This window comes from Elephas maximus, chromosome 24 (genome assembly GCF_024166365.1).
Source record: "Elephas maximus indicus isolate mEleMax1 chromosome 24, mEleMax1 primary haplotype, whole genome shotgun sequence".
Lineage (NCBI taxonomy): Eukaryota > Metazoa > Chordata > Mammalia > Proboscidea > Elephantidae > Elephas > Elephas maximus.
The window spans coordinates 15,493,664-15,510,648 of record NC_064842.1 but is presented as its reverse complement, the minus strand read 5'-3'; the positions used below and the strand labels follow the sequence as shown (position 1 = coordinate 15,510,648).

The following is a 16,985-nucleotide window of genomic DNA, read 5'->3' as shown; positions in this document are numbered from 1 at the left end:
ACTGCGCTGGTGAGGCTATGAGGAAACAGGCACTCTGATTTGTTGCTGATGAAAACGGAGGTGGATTTAGCAATATCTACCAAAATGAAAGCTGTGCGTGCCCTGTGAGCCAGCATACCCACATGTGGAAATTTATCCAACAGATACATTCACACATGTACAAAGTGGCATTTATGAGGGGCTGTTTATTAGGGCACTGTTTGTAATAGCAAACGCCAGGCAACAACCTGAATCTCCATTTGAAGGGATCTGGTTATATAAATTACGGTATATCTATACAAAGGGATTTTATGTAGTAATAAAGTAAAATAAAAGAATGAGGAAGTGCTAGAATAGATGAGTCTCCAAGATACAGTAATTGGAAACAAAAACAAGTATAAAATGATGTGTATTGTGCTCATTTTGAGTTTAAAAGAAAAAAATGTATTTGCACAGAATATCTCTGAAAGAGTGTATTTCCTCAAACCTAAGGGTTTGGTGCTGGCACTTCCCTCATCTAACCAGCTGATAAGATTCTCACACAGCTCTGTCTGGACTGCCACCTGGCTGACAGCGATTATGAGATAAGTTCTGATCTGCAAGAGGCTAAAATGTGAGAGAACTTCGAAAAGCCCCTTAGAATCGATGGAGCTAACAACACTCGGTTATTCTAGAGAGGGGGATAGGCTGACTGGGGCCCCTGGGTGGGACAGACTTTTCACTCCATCATCTAAAAAGTAAAATTATAACAATAAATCACAATGATGATTTTAAAAAGCAGGGGATAGACAGTGTTGGCAGAATAGTATGGCTTGTGGTGTGAGGGAAAATATTATTTTGTTTGTAAGAACGCAGACTGCCCATGGGGAGGGGAGATAGGTAGATGAGGAACCAAAGAAGGGAGACCGACATGTCTCTGTATACCTTTCTGTATCACTTGAAATCTATACTATGTATATTAATTACCCCCCAAAAAAATATGTTAACATAATTTTTTTTAGATTTAAAATATTCAAAAATCAATAATGCTGGAAACACCAAAACCAAACCTGTTGCAGTAGAGTCAATTCCAACTCATATTGACCCCACAGGACAGAGTAGAACTGCCTTATGGGGTTTCCAAGGAGTGGCTGGTGGCTTCGAACTGCCCACCTTTTTGGTTAGCAGCCAACCTTTTGGTTAGCAGTCAGAGCTCTTAACCACTGCTCCGCCAGGTCTCCTATAATGCTAGAGGACACCCACTATTTATCAAGCACCTTCTGTGGGCCAGGGCCTGTGCTGTGTCTCTGGTGAACACTGACAACTTCCCTGCAAAGTTGGTACTTTATCCTCATTGTTGAAGAGGGTAGAAAACTCACCAGAGGCTACATAGCTAGTGAGTGGCAGGGCAAGGCTTGAACCCAGGACTCACTCTTGCCAGGAAGGGGCTGTATGAAGTGAAGAGCCCTGTGCAAATGGGGTTCCTTCTTCCTGCCTAGTCCCCAGCCCTCCTTGGTCCTAGAAGCCCCAGGGAAGGGCTGGCCCTGCTGATGCTAAAGAGAACAAGGAAGGTCCACCCAGGGGAGTATCTGCAGACCCCCAAGGAACCACAGGTGCCCCCAGGCCTGGGGTCTGGGAGGCTGGGGGGTGAGGGCTGGGGCAGCACAGGACACCTGGGGCTGGGCCTCAGTGTGTCTGCAGAGCACCTGCTGTGGTGTCTGTCCCTGACTGGAAAGGGGACAGGAGCTACCAGAAGACCCCCAGATGCTGGGCTGTCAGGAGGAACTGGCCCCACTCCTGGGCTCCAACTTTGCTGACCTCGGAGCCCACTTTGGTTCTGAGCCCAGACCCTGGTCCAGCTGGTTCCCATCCACAAAGGTCACCTATGACCTCTGACCTCACATTTCTGGCGCCCCACACCCTCGGCCTGGCTTCTGGTTGGAATCAATTCCTGGTGTCTCACTATCTTGACTCTGATTTTGCTGCCCTCCATCATGCCTTCAGCTGTGGGCCCAGGGCCAGGTCCGGATTGTCCCTCAGGCAAGGGTACTGATCCCCTTTATTCTGTTCCCCCCTTTTCTCCCTCAGGACAGAAGATCTGGCTCTGGGGCCACTTAACCATCTCTGATCTTTCAGGCCCGACATGACAGTGATCCTCTCCCCAGAGGCCAGGACTCCTTCCTCTGCATGACAAAAGTGGGCGATGCCCTCCCCACCTGTTGACTAATCAGCTCATTGTAAGAAGTTTCCCAATCCACATTTGCTTTCTTCCTTTGGCCTCAGCCTAGGGTTGCCAGATTTAGCAAATAAAAACAGGATGCATAGTGAAATTTGAATTACAGATAAACAATGAATAATTTTCTAGTATTAGTATGTCCCAAGTATTGCATCTTTGATTTGGCCGCCCTACCCCTGGCTGATTGCCCAGTTATTTTTTCCCCAGCATTACTCTCCAACCAGCCTGAAATCCACTCTCAGGAAAGCAGTCCTGTGTCCTGGGAAGCCTCAGAAGTCTGGGGGATTTGCCCTCCTACCCTTGCCCAGGCCCATCCCCTGGATGGAGTCGGATCAGCTCTCTTCAGGGGCCAGGGCAGGACTCTGCACTGGAATCATTGGGGGGTCTGGAAAGGACTTTGGGCTGAGAACTGGAAGACCAGACTTTATGTCATCAGCCACTAAATACATGAGCTTTGAGACCTTGCCTTCTCTCTGAGTCTGGGCTTTCTTGGCTCAAAACCTGGGGGAAGGAGTGGAATGGGTGATCCTTTCAGCTGGAAACTGCTTCTGTGAGCAGCAGGGAAGAGGGGAGGATGGGGCTTCTTACTGGACAAAATCCCATCAATACTGAATGCTCCCAGGCTCCCTGCCTAGAAAGCTTGCCACTGTTGGGACTGGGAAGGAGGAAGGGATCAAGCAGAGAAGGGACTCCCTGTACTCCACCTCTTCTTCAAAACCCAAGCTTTTAATTTAACTGTTTGGGCACCCCAAGCCAAGGTGAAGGGTCGTGACCATTGCTGAGCAACTGGGACAGCAGCAGGCTGTGGCCCCAGGCCGGCGTGACTTCCAGACAGCCCTTTGTGCCCTTTCCAGACAGCCCCCTCCTCCAGGCTCATGGACCTGTCTGGCCGCTGAGCCCCCAGGAGGTCCAAGTGGTCTGCCCTCCTCCCTCCCTCCTCCCGCCCACCCCCCTCCAGGCCCAGCCCAGGGCGCCTATAAAGCTGCCCTGGGCCTGGCTCTCAGCACACCCTGCTGGGCCATAAGTCCCTCCTGCACCCTCCTCCGGATCACACTCCTCTGCCCCTAGCTCCTGAGCAGCAGCATGTGGCCGCTGTGGCTCTGCTGGGCGCTCTGGGTGCTGCCCCTGGTTGGCCCTGCGGCCCTGACTGAGGAGCAGGTCCGGGCCAGCCTGCTGCAGCAGCTGCACCTCAGCCAGGTGCCCGTCCTGGACAAGGCTGACGTGGAGGACCTGGTCATCCCTGCCCACGTGAGGGCCCAGTACGTGGCCCTGCTGCAGCGTAGCCATGGGGTCCTCTCCCGCGGGAAGAGGTTCAGCCAGAAATTCCGAGGTGAGACCTCCCTCCCTGCTGCTCCCCAGGCTGGGGGGTGGTGGGGCTAAGGCTGGTCATGCCTGTTGTGGTGGTGTCAAAGGGGTCCTAGCTAGGGCTCTGTGGGGGGCTGCCTGGGGGTCATGGCCCAAGGGGTAGTGAGAAGGGAACACGGTCCCGTGAGCATGGCCCTGTGAGCATGGTGGGCCTTGTGGTCTCTGTACACTGAGGGCCCCACCAGGGCCAGGAGAGCCAGCTGGACCTACTGGCAAAGCCAAGGAAAGAATCGATATCCACGGGGTGGGGCAGCAGAGTGGAAGGAGGGAAGGACTGAGAAGAGGACAGGGTCTGGCCAAGGCGGCTTCATGCTGTGGACAAAAAGAGCGGCCTCAGCAGAAGGTATTGCCATCGAGAGAAGAGACTCATCCTGGGCTCAGGTCTCAGCTTTGACATTTGTCGTGTCACCTTGGACATGTCGTGGACTATCCGAGACTGCGTGCTTCTCCAGAATGAGATTAAATTACCTCTGGGTATCCTCCCAGAATGGGGCCCTGGTGGTGCAGTGGTTAAGCATCTGGCTGCTAACCAAAAGGTCAGCAGTTCAAATTCACTAGCTGCTACTTGGAAACCACATGGAACAGTTCTCCTCTGTCCTGTAGGGTCACTATGAGTCGGAATTGACTTGACGGCAAAGGGTTTGGTTTGAGTTTGGTTAACCTTCCAGAGTTGACAGCACTAAATGAGCCGTGAGGGGCAATTTAACACCTTTAAGGTTCATTGCCTGAAAAACAGCAATGAACTTAATGGGTCCTGGATCGTATTCTGGATAGTATTGCAGCCTCTCACTTCCCTGGGGTCATCTTCTCAGTGCCCAGACCCACACCCATCTGCTCTCAGGCCAGCCTTCGTGCCTGAGGAGACAAGGGTGCTGGCCTGAATACCTCAGTAGAGGCGACTGCAGGCGGCATTATGACTCGATGGTCAGGGGATCACGCTGCCAACCTGGAGTCTCAGGTGTTAGGGAAATGTTTCCTGGTACCTCTGAGAAGGGTGTCACTCTCCCTGCCACTTATCTCAGGGCTCAGTAGCCCCCCAAAGGTTGTTTACAGGCACCTGGCTCCCTGTCCCCTAGGGGACATTTCACTGGGCCTGAGCGAACGTGTGCGTGCGCATACACACACACACACACGCACACACACACACTCCATAGGGTTCCCAGTGGCTGATTTTTTGGAAGTAGATGGCCAGGACCTTCTTTAGAGGCACCTCTGGGTGGACTCGAACTTCCAACATTTGCACCACCCAGGGACTCTTAGGTCCCTTACCAGAGAGGGAAATGAGTAATTTCGAGGCTCTTCACTTGCCCTAAGACTCTACTAGGGAAAGCTAGGTTTAGCTGTGACCAGGGATTGCAGGGCCCCTGCTTCCCCATCTCCGACCCTGCTCCCAGTTCAGTCTGCTTCCTACCCCTGAAGAAGCCTGGGTTTCTGTACAGGTTGCAGCTAAAGCCTCAACCTTTTTCTCCAGTTTCCAAAGCTGAGCTGGCCCAGGGAGGGTGGAGATTACTAGTAAACAAGCCCACAATCCCGTGGGATTGTTTTAGGAGACTGGACCTGGCTGGGAAGATCTTTTTTTTGGGGGCAGGGCCCTCTAGTTTTCCAGCCCCCAAATTTTCCCTGGAGATTTCTGGGGCTATCCTGTTCACTGATTCTGGGTCCTGCCACGGTCAGTGCTTCCCCCGTGCCTGGAAAGGCTCTGCTAACCCTGCTCCTGTTCCCAGAGGTGGCCGGCAGGCTCCTGGCGTCGGAGGCCTCCACGCACCTGCTGGTGTTCCGCATGGAGCAGCGGCTGCCCCCCGACAGCGAGCTGGTGCAGGCTGTGCTGCGGCTCTTCCAGGAGCCGGTCCCCAAGGCCGCGCTCCGCAGGCACGAGCGGCTCTTCCAGCGCAGCGCCCGGGCCCGGGTCACGGTCGAGTGGCTGCGCGTGCGCGACGACGGCACCAACCGCACGTCCCTCATCGACTCCAGGTGGGGAGGTGGGGGCCGCGGGGTGCGTGTGTGTCGGGGGGACGTGGGCGTGGGGCGTCCCGGCTGGACCACCGGGAGGGGGCGGCGGGGAGAGGCTCCCAGGGCCCCGCGTGACCTCCCGCGTCTCCGTGTCTGCTCCCAGGCTGGTGTCCCTCCACGAGAGTGGCTGGAAGGCCTTCGACGTGACCGAGGCGGTGAGCCTCTGGCAGCAGCTGAGCCGGCCCCGGCAGCCGCTGGTGCTGCAGGTGTCGGTGCAGAGGGAGCACCTGGGCCCGCTGGCCTCCGACGCCCACAAGCTGGTGCGCTTCGCCTCCCAGGTGGCGGGGGACGCGGGGCAGTGCGAGCCCCAGCTGGAGCTGCACACCCTGGACCTGAAGGCCTATGGGTAGGCCCTGTGGGTCAAACGGTGAACCTGAATTACCAGCCAGATCGAGTACTAAACTTCTTGAAAAGGGCAACTTTTTGGGTTGCTGTGGGAATGTGGCAGAGAGACAATATGTATAATATCCCTACTTCAACTCTTAGGAGACCTCAGTAAACATTAGTTGCTATTACTCATGGCTTGGATATTCACTCATCTGTAATCACAAAGTTCCAGCTTTTAGAACATAATTAGAGATGGATCATACATCTCCCTCCCAGATACCCCACTGTGCCGCACCCTGGCTCCCCTGCCCTCAGCCCTCCCAGCTGACCTCTGACCCTGCCTCTCCTTCTCCCCACAGAGCTCAGGGTGATTGTGACCCTGAGGCGCCAGTGGCTGAGGGCGCCCGCTGCTGCCGCCAGGAGACCTACATTGACCTGCAGGGGATGAAATGGGCTGAGAACTGGGTCCTGGAGCCCCCGGGCTTCCTGGCCTACGAGTGTGTGGGCGCCTGCCAGCAGCCACAGGAGTCCCTGACCTTCCAGTGGCCGTTTCTGGGGCCACGACAGTGCATCGCCTCAGAGACGGCCTCCCTGCCCATGATCGTTGGTATCAAGGAGGGAGGCAGGGCCAGGCCCCAGGTGGTGAGCCTCCCCAACCTGCGGGTGCAGAAGTGCAGCTGCACCTCAGACGGGGTGCCTGTGCCCAGGGAGCTGGGGCCATAGGTACCCAGTGTAACCACCGAGGGACTTGGCTGTGTCAGAGCTGTTCCACGGCAGGAGAAGAGAGGGGAATTGCTGGGTGGCTGATGGGTAGAAGCTCCCTGCTCCCTACTGGGCTCTTTTACATCCACCTGGAGACAGTCGCCAAGGCTCTGATGGACCTCTGGATGCTTCTTCTGAACAGTCTGCTCCCCTCCTAACTTTCACTTCCAGGAACAAGACTTTGGTCACTGGATGGTCCCTGCCCAGTCTTCTCTGTTCTTGATATTATTCACTGCACTATTTCCTAAGCACTTACATGTCTAGATGCTGTAACTGAAGGTCAGAAACCACAAGTTGTCGTTGTTTGCTTATCCTGTCACCACTGGACCTGGGCTGAGCCCTGTGGTCTGGGCAGGAGATTCAGGCCCCCTGGGGGTTAAGTGTGGGCTGTGTATCCCCAACCCTGAGAATAACAGCCATTTTGCAAGAAGCAAATAATACACCTTTTATTCTGCAATCTTATATTTCTTTCTTTTTAACCAAAACCCTGCAAATTGTGAGGAGGGAGCAAAAGGTTCTACAAGGATTAGGTCAACCTGATTGTAAAACTAAGGGGAAAAAAGACTTGGCCAATGTCTCAGTTAAGTAATACAGGAAGTAAATATTGAAATGCATTCACATTCTACTATCTGTGGTGTCTACCCTCTCAGAATTGAGGGAGAAAAAATTTTTGGCATTTTGACTTTCCTGGGCACAGTGGGTGGACCTGATTTCAATTTTACTTGCATAAAATGAAAGGATCTCATCAAAATCATCAATACTACTAGAATGTGGGTCACTCCTTTAGATTTTGAGGCAGAAAAAGAAAATATTGAAAATGTTGAGTATAACATTTAGAATGCCAGGATTAAGGGTGCTTTTTTAAGCAGTGACACTGGGGCTTCAGGGATAGATATTTTTGGTTCCTTGCCCATTAGGACAGCTCTTACGGGCCGTAAATTCGATAACCTACAACTCTCCATTTTCTTTGTCAAATAGAAACAATCCCTGACTTCCACACTTTTGCCAGGGGGTTAAGGAAACAGTTTTTTACAAGCATTCCACACACTGTCTGACACCTAACAGATGTAATGGTTATCTCAACTCACATTCTGATCCATCTCAACCTGGATTTTGAGATAGCTTTAATCTACCAAAAATCAATTTAGAAACCTCTTCTCTCTCCAAAATCAAGGACCCTAACTTCTTTTTTTTTGTCACTGGCTCTCCCAGGTCTAATACTGGGGTCAACCCTGCACTTCTCTGGACCCCATGGCATAGACCAGGCAGATGGTGCCCTCATTAACTTAGGCGGGGAAGGTATGAGGACGTGCAGGCAGGGCTGTGGGAAGCAGGGTGGACATGGTCAGCCTGAGGAGCCAGGGAAAGTCAGCAGGCCACACTCCCAGGGGAGGGCTGGGTGGGAGATACAGGTGTGGGTCCTTGGCAGCAGGGGATAACAGCAGGAAAGGAGGGATGGCCAGGACCTGTGCCCAAAGGACAAGGGCAGAGAGCAGAGGCAGAGGGCAAACTGGGAGGTAACTAATGGTTGGGGGTCTGGGAGGAGAGAAGAGGGAAGCCAGATGAGACAGAAAAAAGCCTGTCGAGAGAGACAGGAGGAGACCCCCACCCCCACCCCCGGAGCCACAGGCTGGTGCTAGAACAAGGACAGGGAGCTAAGGAGGGTATTTGTACGATTAGAATAAAAGATGAAAGTCCAGAAATGGAAGAGAGGGGAGAACCAGATAGAGAGCCAGAAAAGCTGCCCATGTGTGGAGTGAGGAGCTGTTCCAGGTTCTGCAGATTTTTACTGCTGGAAAGGACCTGAGATTTAGAAACTCTGGTGCAACCCCTCATTTCACAGGCGAGCAAACTGAGGTCCGCCGAGGTGGCTGCAGGCGGGCCGTGCTCTTCCGCTTCGCGGGACGCGCCGTCCTCATTGAACCGCATCCTGGGCCCTGCCAGGTGCATCTTCCGCGCCAGGTGCGCTGAGCCGGCCCCGCCCCCGACGATCTTACAGTCTAACTGCAGAGGCCGCTGGCTCATAGGAAACGTCTCCGTGTCCCCGGGCCGCGCGTGGCTGTCCCGGCACGGGCACGACCGGCCTTGGTCCCGGAGAGCCGCTGGAGCAGCTGCGCCCTGGGTTTGGGCTGAGCGGAGCATCCACAGGGCTTTCACGGACTCAGGTCTGAGCAGCGGCAGGGACTCCCTAGCCTCCCAACCCTTCACCCCCTCTCCCTTGTCGAGGAAATTCCATTCAACTCAGGGACATTTACAAATGTTTGCAGATGCCCTCCCCGCGCGGCCGCGTCCACCCTGCGTTGGCCCGGGGTCTTCCAGGGGTTATGCGACGACTTAGCCCCCAGTGGCGCCCTCCTGGGCTCCTAGACGCAAGCTGGCCAGGCTGGGGTCCTCGGACCGCCTGGAAAAGCCTCGCGGGCTGAGCGACCACCCTTGGGCCCGGCTGCGGCTGAGGGGCGCACAGTCCTGGGCGCAGCCGGCGGCGTGGCTGTGGGGGCTGGCCCGCTTGAGGACTCCAAGCTGGGCAGGCGATGGCCGGAGTTCTGCGCATGTGCAGGAGGCGCCGGAGTTTCACTTTGTAACTTTTAAGCGGTCGGGACACAGCCCCGCCGGGCCAGGTGGGGCCAGACAGCTGCCCCAGCCGCGCCAGCCGAGCCAGGTCGCCGCCGCCGCAGGTAAAGTGGGCACCGGGTGTGGAGGAGGGGGAATGTCCTTGCCGCCCGTCCTGGGACGTGCGGGCTCGAGGGGCTACACCAGGTGCCACGTCAAGTGTCGGGTTCCGGGACACGGCTCTCCGGCAACCGTGGCCCCCACTGCCGAAGCAGGGGTGACTGGAGGGACGTGAGGGGGAGAAGAGGGTCAGTCCTGGGCCGCGCGTACCCGGCGGCCCGTTCCAGCCCAGCGCTCCCAGGGACTTCCTGACAGCTTTTCCGGACTTTCCTCCGCCGAAGCTCCACCTTTTCGCTTTCACGCCTGATTCCTCCCGCCTCCCCACCTCTTCCTCTGGGGATTTGTAAACCGGAGTACGAGCTCCCAGTTTAACCCGGAGCACAGCTATGAGACTTTTCCTTCCTAGGTTATCACCGAGGCGGCCTTGGGAAAGGGTACCCTGGCGCCGGGGGGGGGGGGGCCGAACCACTTTCCCCCTGCCCCTCGGTGACCACTCCATGCTGTCTGGTGGAGTCCTGAGGAGGGAGGCTGGGGATATGGGGCAGGAGACAGGAGAGTGAAGAGAGTTCTGCAAAGAAACTAAGTCCCCCGAGGTTTCAGTACCTGATGTGACTGACTACCTGAGTCCCGGAGTGGTCTTCATCTTTCAGCCCCAAGGGTGTCCCCAAGGGCAGGGGTCGATAGTGTGATAGACCAAATGACCTCCAAAGTTCCTTCCAGCCCTGAGGCTCTGTGGCTTTGTACCGCAGCGCCTAGATTGTGGTGGGTTTGAAGTTAAGCATAAGTGGATGGTTCTCACCTGTACAGGTACCAAAGGGGCTGTGGGTGGGATCCTGGGGCCTTTCTGAGAGTCTGGCTCCAGCAGGGTTGCAGACTGCCACTGGGTGGGGATAAGGAAAGATTCTGGCCATCCCTTACTGGAGAAAGAACCCGTAATCACTCCCAATCTCCCAGCCCCCACACCTTCCTAGCTGCCCATTTCTCTCCCTTTTCCACTCATGTGACACCTGTCAAGAGCCCTCCAGTCTGCTTCTGCTTTAAGGTGGCCGTGAACAGAAGCCAAGGCCATCTTTTCCCTTCACACACCCCTCTTGTTTGTTTAGTGTTGGGCCAAGGTTTCCTGGGTGTTCACCGGGCTCTAACAGAAAGGACATCAGATGGGGCCCTGCCCTTATGTTTCTCATTAGCTGGAAGGGTGACTATATTTTATTTTGTTGTTGAGAATATACACGGCAGAACATACACCAATTCAACAATTTCTACATGTACGATTCAGTGACGTTGATCACATTCTTCAAGTTATGAATCCCTTCTCATGCATCTTTTCTGAATTATTTCTCCATTAACATAAGCTCACTGCCCTCTATGTTTCCTATCTAATCTTTCGAGTTGCTATTGTCAGTCTGATCCCAAATAGATAGTTCTTACAAGAGCACAATGTTCAAGGCAGACATTCTTTTCTAGTTAAGCTAAATTATTATTTGGTTTAAAGAAGATTTCAGAAGATATTTTTGGTTTATGATTTAAAGACTATCTCAGCAGTAGTTTCTGGGGTTCATCCAGCCTCTGCAGCTCCAGAAAGTCTGGATTCTATGAGAATTTGAAGTGTTGCTCTGCATTTTCCCCCTTTTGATCAAGGTTGTCTATAGAATCTTTGGTTAAAACATTCAGTAATTGGAGTGGTAACTTAAAAGCAAACAGCTTTTGAGCACTCATTAGGGCCTGGCCCCGCGCTAAGTGCTTTACCTCCCATCAGCCCTATAAGAGAAACATCCCTCTTCCCCACCCCCTATCTTATGGAGAAGGAAGCTAAGGCACACAGTAATTAAGCAACTTTTCTAAGTTATGTAACTGCACGTGATGATGGCAAGATCCTAATGCCGGAGTCTGCTCAATAACCATACCACTGCGCTGTCTCCCACTTCAGCCAGGGGCAGCATCACCCCTGTGGTGTCCAGGGTTGCTGTCTGTGGAGGTAAACAGTGGTCCAGATCTCTGGGCCCTGTCTGGCGGTGCCTTAAGGAGGTGGTTTGTGTTTATTTCTCAAGCTTCTTCCACATCTGGAAGACCAGAGTTAGCTGCTGTGACAGAAAGGACTGGAGCTGCTTGTAGTCTAGCTATCATCTTAACAAAATCGCAAGCTTTGGTGATGATAAAAATACCCTGCATTTGTTCAGGGCCTGTTTTGAGATGTGAGAATTCTCACCCACTTCCTGCAGCATTCTGTCAGCATCTCAGGCAGGGAGACATAGAAGTCATCCAGTCTGCTACAAGGAGCCCTTGGGTGATTAAGTGCCGGACTACTAAACGAAAGGTTGGTGGTTCAACTCACCTAGAGGCACCTTGGAAGACAGGCCTGGCGATCTGTTTCTGAAAGGTCACAGCCTTGAAGACCCTATGGAGCAGTTCTACTCTGCACACATGGGGTCGCCATGAGTTGGAAGCAACTTGATGGGCAACTAACAGCAACAAGTTGCCTACAGGGGTCTCTTATGCTCCCACAGGAGCATCATGTGAATCCTTGTTGTCAGCCCAGGCTGGCAGTGGGTTATTGTTCGTGGCTACTTCTTTGCTAAATTCGAGATCAGCTGTTGAATTCAGCTCTCTGACCTACTGATCACATCACACTCTCGGGTGCACACAGGCTGAATTTTGGGTCAGAGGTCCTGCCGGTCATCCTGGCTCCCGGTCCTCAGAGGTAACTCTTGTGTTTACCACCCTCAGGGTGCTGGGGAAATGAGATGATGATTAGGAGCTCTCTGGAAAGCATGGATAAGTGGTAGGCATTCACACCTACAGGTATTTAGCAAATGTGCGATGACTAATTATTGCCAATGGTACGATGCCAGGCAGGGCTTCCATTGCCACAGTGCCTACTTGCCCAGCACTATGTGACTAAATATTGCCAAGTGTGTCTGGCCAGGCAGGGCTCCTGTTGCCACAGTGCCTACTTGCCCAGCATTATCAGTCTCTCCCATTACTGTCCCCTGAGGCTCTCCTCCTCAGCCTGGCAAGATCTGCCCTGTGGCAGCTGTGTTCCTCAACCAGGCAGACTGTCTAGCTGACTTCTTGGAGTGTACCTGTTTGGGAGGATGCCCAGGGGTGCCCTCTGAGAGCCAGAGGGGCCACAATGTTCGGCAGGATCTGAACTTCCCATGTCTAATGGGCAGGGACTGAGTAGAAAGGTCTGAGAGATGAGATGAGGGCCCCCAATGCTGTGCCCTCACCTGGGGAGGAGTGGGGCAGCCAGGACAGGCCATCTGGGTGAGAGAGCCATGAGGTCTGCCTGACATTCCTCCCAGACTGGCAGTGGCTGACCACACTGAGTACTTATCAGACTTTGTAAAACCACCTTGGAGAGCCTGTTTGGCCAAAGGAGAGTGACTTAAGAGTCCTGTGACCAGGGCTGAAGGGGGAAGAGAAGCTGCAGGACCTTCTGCCCATGAGGCCTTTTTGCTGTTTTAACACTCCAGCATACAGCAGCCCTGGCAAGGGATTCCCACTCCAAGCACCCCCACAACAGCCTCCCTTCCCAGGGACAAGACTTCCTCTGAGCATTTTATGGGGATGGTTTTTCCTTCACCTCACCTTTCCTTGTTTGTTCTCTGATGTTCCATCTTCCTGGCTGTAGCCCGTGGGTAACCTTGGGGTACCTCCCTGGCAGCAGCAGCCCTTGGAGTTCGTGTGAGGTCCTCATTCAGGTTCTCTCCTCCAGCTCCCAGCCACTAGTGCTTCTATGAGGCAAGAGGAAGGTAAATGGAGAGGACCCTTCCCCTGGCCCCAGCAGGGCTGCAGCCAGGGAAGAGGGGAGAGAGGTTGGAGCTGCAGGTGATGCTGGGTGAGGAGAGTGGAGCAGGTGGCCCAGACAAGCATGGATGAGTGATCTGCTCTGGAGGTCTGGGGAGAGCCAGGGCTAGAGGGAACCCAGTGGGCAGAACCAAAACCTCCCCGTGAATGTTTGAGTTCAGAGACATCAGGGCAGGTTTGAGCGCAGGGGAGGTGTGCTGGAGGCTTTGAAGCCAGCACCTCTGAACTGGAAAAGGGCAGCTCCAGTATGACTCAGCTCTGTGTTCCTTCAGGGAGGTCTGTAAAGGCCGGTGGCCCTGGATCCTGGGGCCAGGAGACCCCTGCAGAAAATGAGTGGGAGGCCCCAAGGCATGGCCTCCAGCAGCTTGGGAGGTGGTCCAGGCTGCCTTTGCCTTTACCAGCGACAGCTCCAACTGAGAACCCCTCAGGGCTCTTCCACAGCCCCTTCTTCCCCTGGTTCGTGGTAAGTGTGGGAACAGGAAGGCATGTCCCGCCCCCTTGCAGTGTTGGCTGGAGACTGTGTTAGGGTGGTGCCACTGGGTGGGACTTAAAGGAGGGAAGTCAAGACCATCTGTCTCCCAAAGTAAGCTTTCATGACTCTGTTCTGAGCCACCAGCTCCTTGGCTCTGGCATCACTACTGCCAGCCATCCCCAAGTCTCACAGGGATGAGGAAGTGACTTTCCCTCTGGGGAATCCCCCCATTCCTTTGGACCTGCCAAACATTCACCCTTACTGCATTTCTTTTTTTTTTAAATCTTATTTTAATTATTATTATTGTCCCCAGAACAGCATTCCTAGGAGTCAGACTTGGGAACCACCCTCCTTTCTGGTCCCGGCCCCCCCCCCCCCGTTAACTACCACCCACCATGACCGCCCCATAGGCCAAACATCTGTTTGGGCTCTCTGTGCCTTTTCTTTTTGTCTCCAAGATTTTTGTCCCTGTAACAGATAGAAAGACCAGACCTAGCAGAAGTCCCCTCACCAGGAGTCACTGTCCCCTGGGAATTCTAGTTTAACCATATTTGGGGAGGTGGAAGTTTGAGGAAGGGGAGAGGTACTGAGTGTGTTTCCTGGCACTTCAGCCACAGACAGTGTGAAAAGCCAGAACTTGGGCATCAACTCCCAGGCCTGCAGTGTTAGGAGGTAAACCCTGGAGATTTACATTAGCTTCATCAGGAGTGCCAGGAGCCTCAGAAAGGAAAGGTTAGCAACCCAGCCAGGAAGGGGTGTTTGCTTTGGAAATGTAGGTCCTTCCTGTTAGACCAAGGTGCCCAGAAGTGCCAAGGGAGGGAGGGTGAGAAGGCAAAACTGGGGAGCACTCCATGGACTGACTCACAGTGGTGACTGGGGCTCCTGAGACTTCCTAGCCCACCCAGCCCATCGCCTCTTTGGCTCCTCTTTCTGTCTCCTCACATCCTAGCCTCCTCTATCTGGCTGCCTCTTCTCCTGCCTTTAATCTCTCGGTGACAAACAGGAGAGTGTATGGTATAGTAAAAAGGAGGCTGGGCTTGAGACCTGTTACTGCCCGACCAGCTCCTCAATTTTGGGCAAGTTACCAAGCCTCAGAGCCCCAGTCTTTTTGTGTATCCAGTGGGCCCAGCTCTGACATTCTGTGGACAGACCTTGTCTGTGGTCCGAATGTGGCCTGGTGTTGTGGACTTGCATGTTCCCTTTCTTCCTCTTTGCATGGCCCTTGCCTTTGTGTCCTGTTCCCCACCTCCCCTGCCTGTGCCTAGACCTCCCAGAGGCTCCCACAGGAACAATCTGCCCAGTGGTGATCCTGGAGGCTGGAGGAGCTTCCGCACCTGTGAGCAGGCTGCCCAGCAGCGCTTGCCCTTCCCTTTCTTCTCCTTCCCTGCCCCTCTGGGGAGTCTGTGATGTGTCCCAGATGAGCCCATCTGCCCTGGCCATCTGACCCGCTGGGACAGTTTCCACAATGTAGCTATTCTCTATGGACACTGCCAGGCACACAAGGGCTGCGGTGTCTGGCTTTCCCTCATTCTGTCCTGCCAGCTCCCTGTGCCCCACTAGCCTTAGGGGATATACTCTGACTTTGGGGAAGCTGCAGGAGACTTCAAGCCCTGATGAACACCTCATCCTGTTCTCCAGGGAGGGCAGACGTGATGACCGACTCCCCATTCCTGGAGCTATGGCACCCCAAGGCGGTGTCCATCCGTGAGCGGCTGGGCATCGGGGACCGGCCGAATGACTCCTACTGCTACAACTCAGCCAAAAACAGCACCGTGCTCCAGGGGGTCAACTTTGGTGGCATCCCCATCGTTCTGCTCATAGATGTCAGCTGCTTCTTGGTGAGCCCCCTCGCGAGTCACACCCTTCTTCAGTTATTTGTTTGATTAACTCCTCCTCCCAGGGCCTTCTGGGAAACTCAGGTGAGGGAGCAGACAGACACACCTGGGTTTAAATCCTAGCTTGGCTACTTACCAGCTGTATGACCTTCGAGCCTTAGTTTTCAGTCTATAAAATGGGGATAATCATTCTTACCTCAGAGAGCTTTGGAGGAGATTAAGTGAGGTGATGTAGGTAAAGAACACGCATAGCTGTTCCTTAGGTTATTACCATTATTAGGGGGTTCTTGGCCTGTCGTATCTCCAGGGTCCTTGGGAGGGTCAGTCCCATAGCAGTGAGAGGCGGGAATGGAGAGCGTTGACTAGAAATAGAGCAGTTGCAGTTCCCAACATGGAAATGTCACCCCTGCCTCAACTGGGCTCTCTGGGGCTTTTAGAGACTCAGAAGTGGAGTGAAGGAGAAAACCGTGAAAAGGGACATCTTATCAGAGCGGATCCTCGGAGGGCAGCCTGTCTTTAATGTAGAGCTCCTTGTTCACAATAATACCCCCCTCCCCAGTTTGAAATATGTCATTTTTCTTCCTTGTACTGACTGAACATTGGCTACGTGGGATTTACTGGGTTTAAGGTGCACTTTCTTTTCACAAATGCCCATGAGGTGGTCAATCCTTCATGATGACTTTTCCTAACACGTAGCAGACACCAGCTGAGTAAACGGGGTCAGTTCTGGTGTGGGGGTAGTAGACATTCTTGGGCTACTTTGGGCAGGGGGCTAGGCTTGGGTGGGGGTAACGGGGAAAGGTGAGTTAGGGTAGCAGGAGGGTCCCAGTCCCTGCAGGAGAGAGTCCTGGGAGGTGAGAAGGAAGGCTCTCAAACACAAGTTTGCTGGCACCAAAAATGTTTGTAAGAAAGAGGTAAAGCTTTCCCTCCTCTCCCAATTTTTAGTCCCCAGGATTGAAGTCTGAATTGTTGCATTAGAGCTTTGCTACATTGTTGGTTCTCTATGGTCTGATGTGGAAACATGCTTGCTGCTCACTCATGTTCATGAAAAAGGACTCTTTTAGTAACAAAGCGACCAAAAGTTTGGCAGTTTGAATATACCCAGTGGAGCAATGAAAGGAAGGCCTGGCCATCTTCTGTAAGATTCCAAACCCAGTGCCATCAAGTCGATTCCGACTACAGCCAAGAAAACCCTGTGAAGTGCAGTCTTACTCTGAAACACATGGGGATTCCGTGAACTGGAATCGACTCGACAGCAATGGGTTTGGGTTTTGTTTTGTTTAGCCCCAAATAATTGGAGCTAAAACCCATTTGTAGATGGAGAACACCTCATATTTACCAATGCTGGCTGAGAGAGGGGAGTAGGCAGGGACGTGTTAATGGATTTGAGAATCCCAGTTGGTGGAACTGATTTACCAGGGTGGTCCTGGATCTGTGATCCAGAGCCTTCAGGATGGGGAGAGATTGGGCAAAAGGGCAGAGTCTGGGGAGAAGGACTGGGCAAGGGTCCCAAGGTGGCCTGGGCTGGGTGTGGCTGAAACAT

The 16,985-nt window shown here is 53.6% G+C and overlaps 2 protein-coding genes across 9 annotated transcripts in view; both read left to right on the top strand.

Annotated features, from left to right (window-relative positions):
* Positions 1-3,277: 3,277 nt before the first annotated feature.
* Positions 3,278-6,619, top strand: LOC126066953 (left-right determination factor 2-like). 2 transcript variants are annotated; one of them, XM_049868478.1, is made up of 5 exons: positions 3,278-3,524; positions 5,284-5,312; positions 5,415-5,530; positions 5,673-5,915; positions 6,256-6,619. In XM_049868478.1, the coding sequence occupies exons 1-5, from the start codon at positions 3,278-3,280 to the stop codon at positions 6,617-6,619; spliced, it is 999 nt and encodes a 332-aa protein (XP_049724435.1). The 2 variants fall into 2 exon arrangements, with proteins under 2 accessions (XP_049724435.1, XP_049724434.1); XM_049868477.1 differs by having other exon boundaries at positions 5,284-5,530.
* A 2,061-nt stretch (positions 6,620-8,680) lies between these two features.
* The window catches only part of TMEM63A (transmembrane protein 63A), a 47,406-nt gene continuing 39,101 nt past the window's right edge, over positions 8,681-16,985 (top strand). The window contains exons 1-3 of one of the 7 annotated variants that reach the window (XM_049868457.1): positions 8,681-8,823; positions 13,408-13,598; positions 15,246-15,445. In XM_049868457.1, the coding sequence (XP_049724414.1) occupies positions 15,260-15,445 (186 nt within the window). In that variant the 5' untranslated portion in view covers positions 8,681-8,823; positions 13,408-13,598; positions 15,246-15,259. Of the gene's footprint in view, positions 8,824-8,859; positions 9,334-13,407; positions 13,599-15,245; positions 15,446-16,985 lie in introns of those variants that run through there. The other 6 variants (XM_049868455.1, XM_049868456.1, XM_049868458.1 and 3 more) reach the window with 6 other exon arrangements.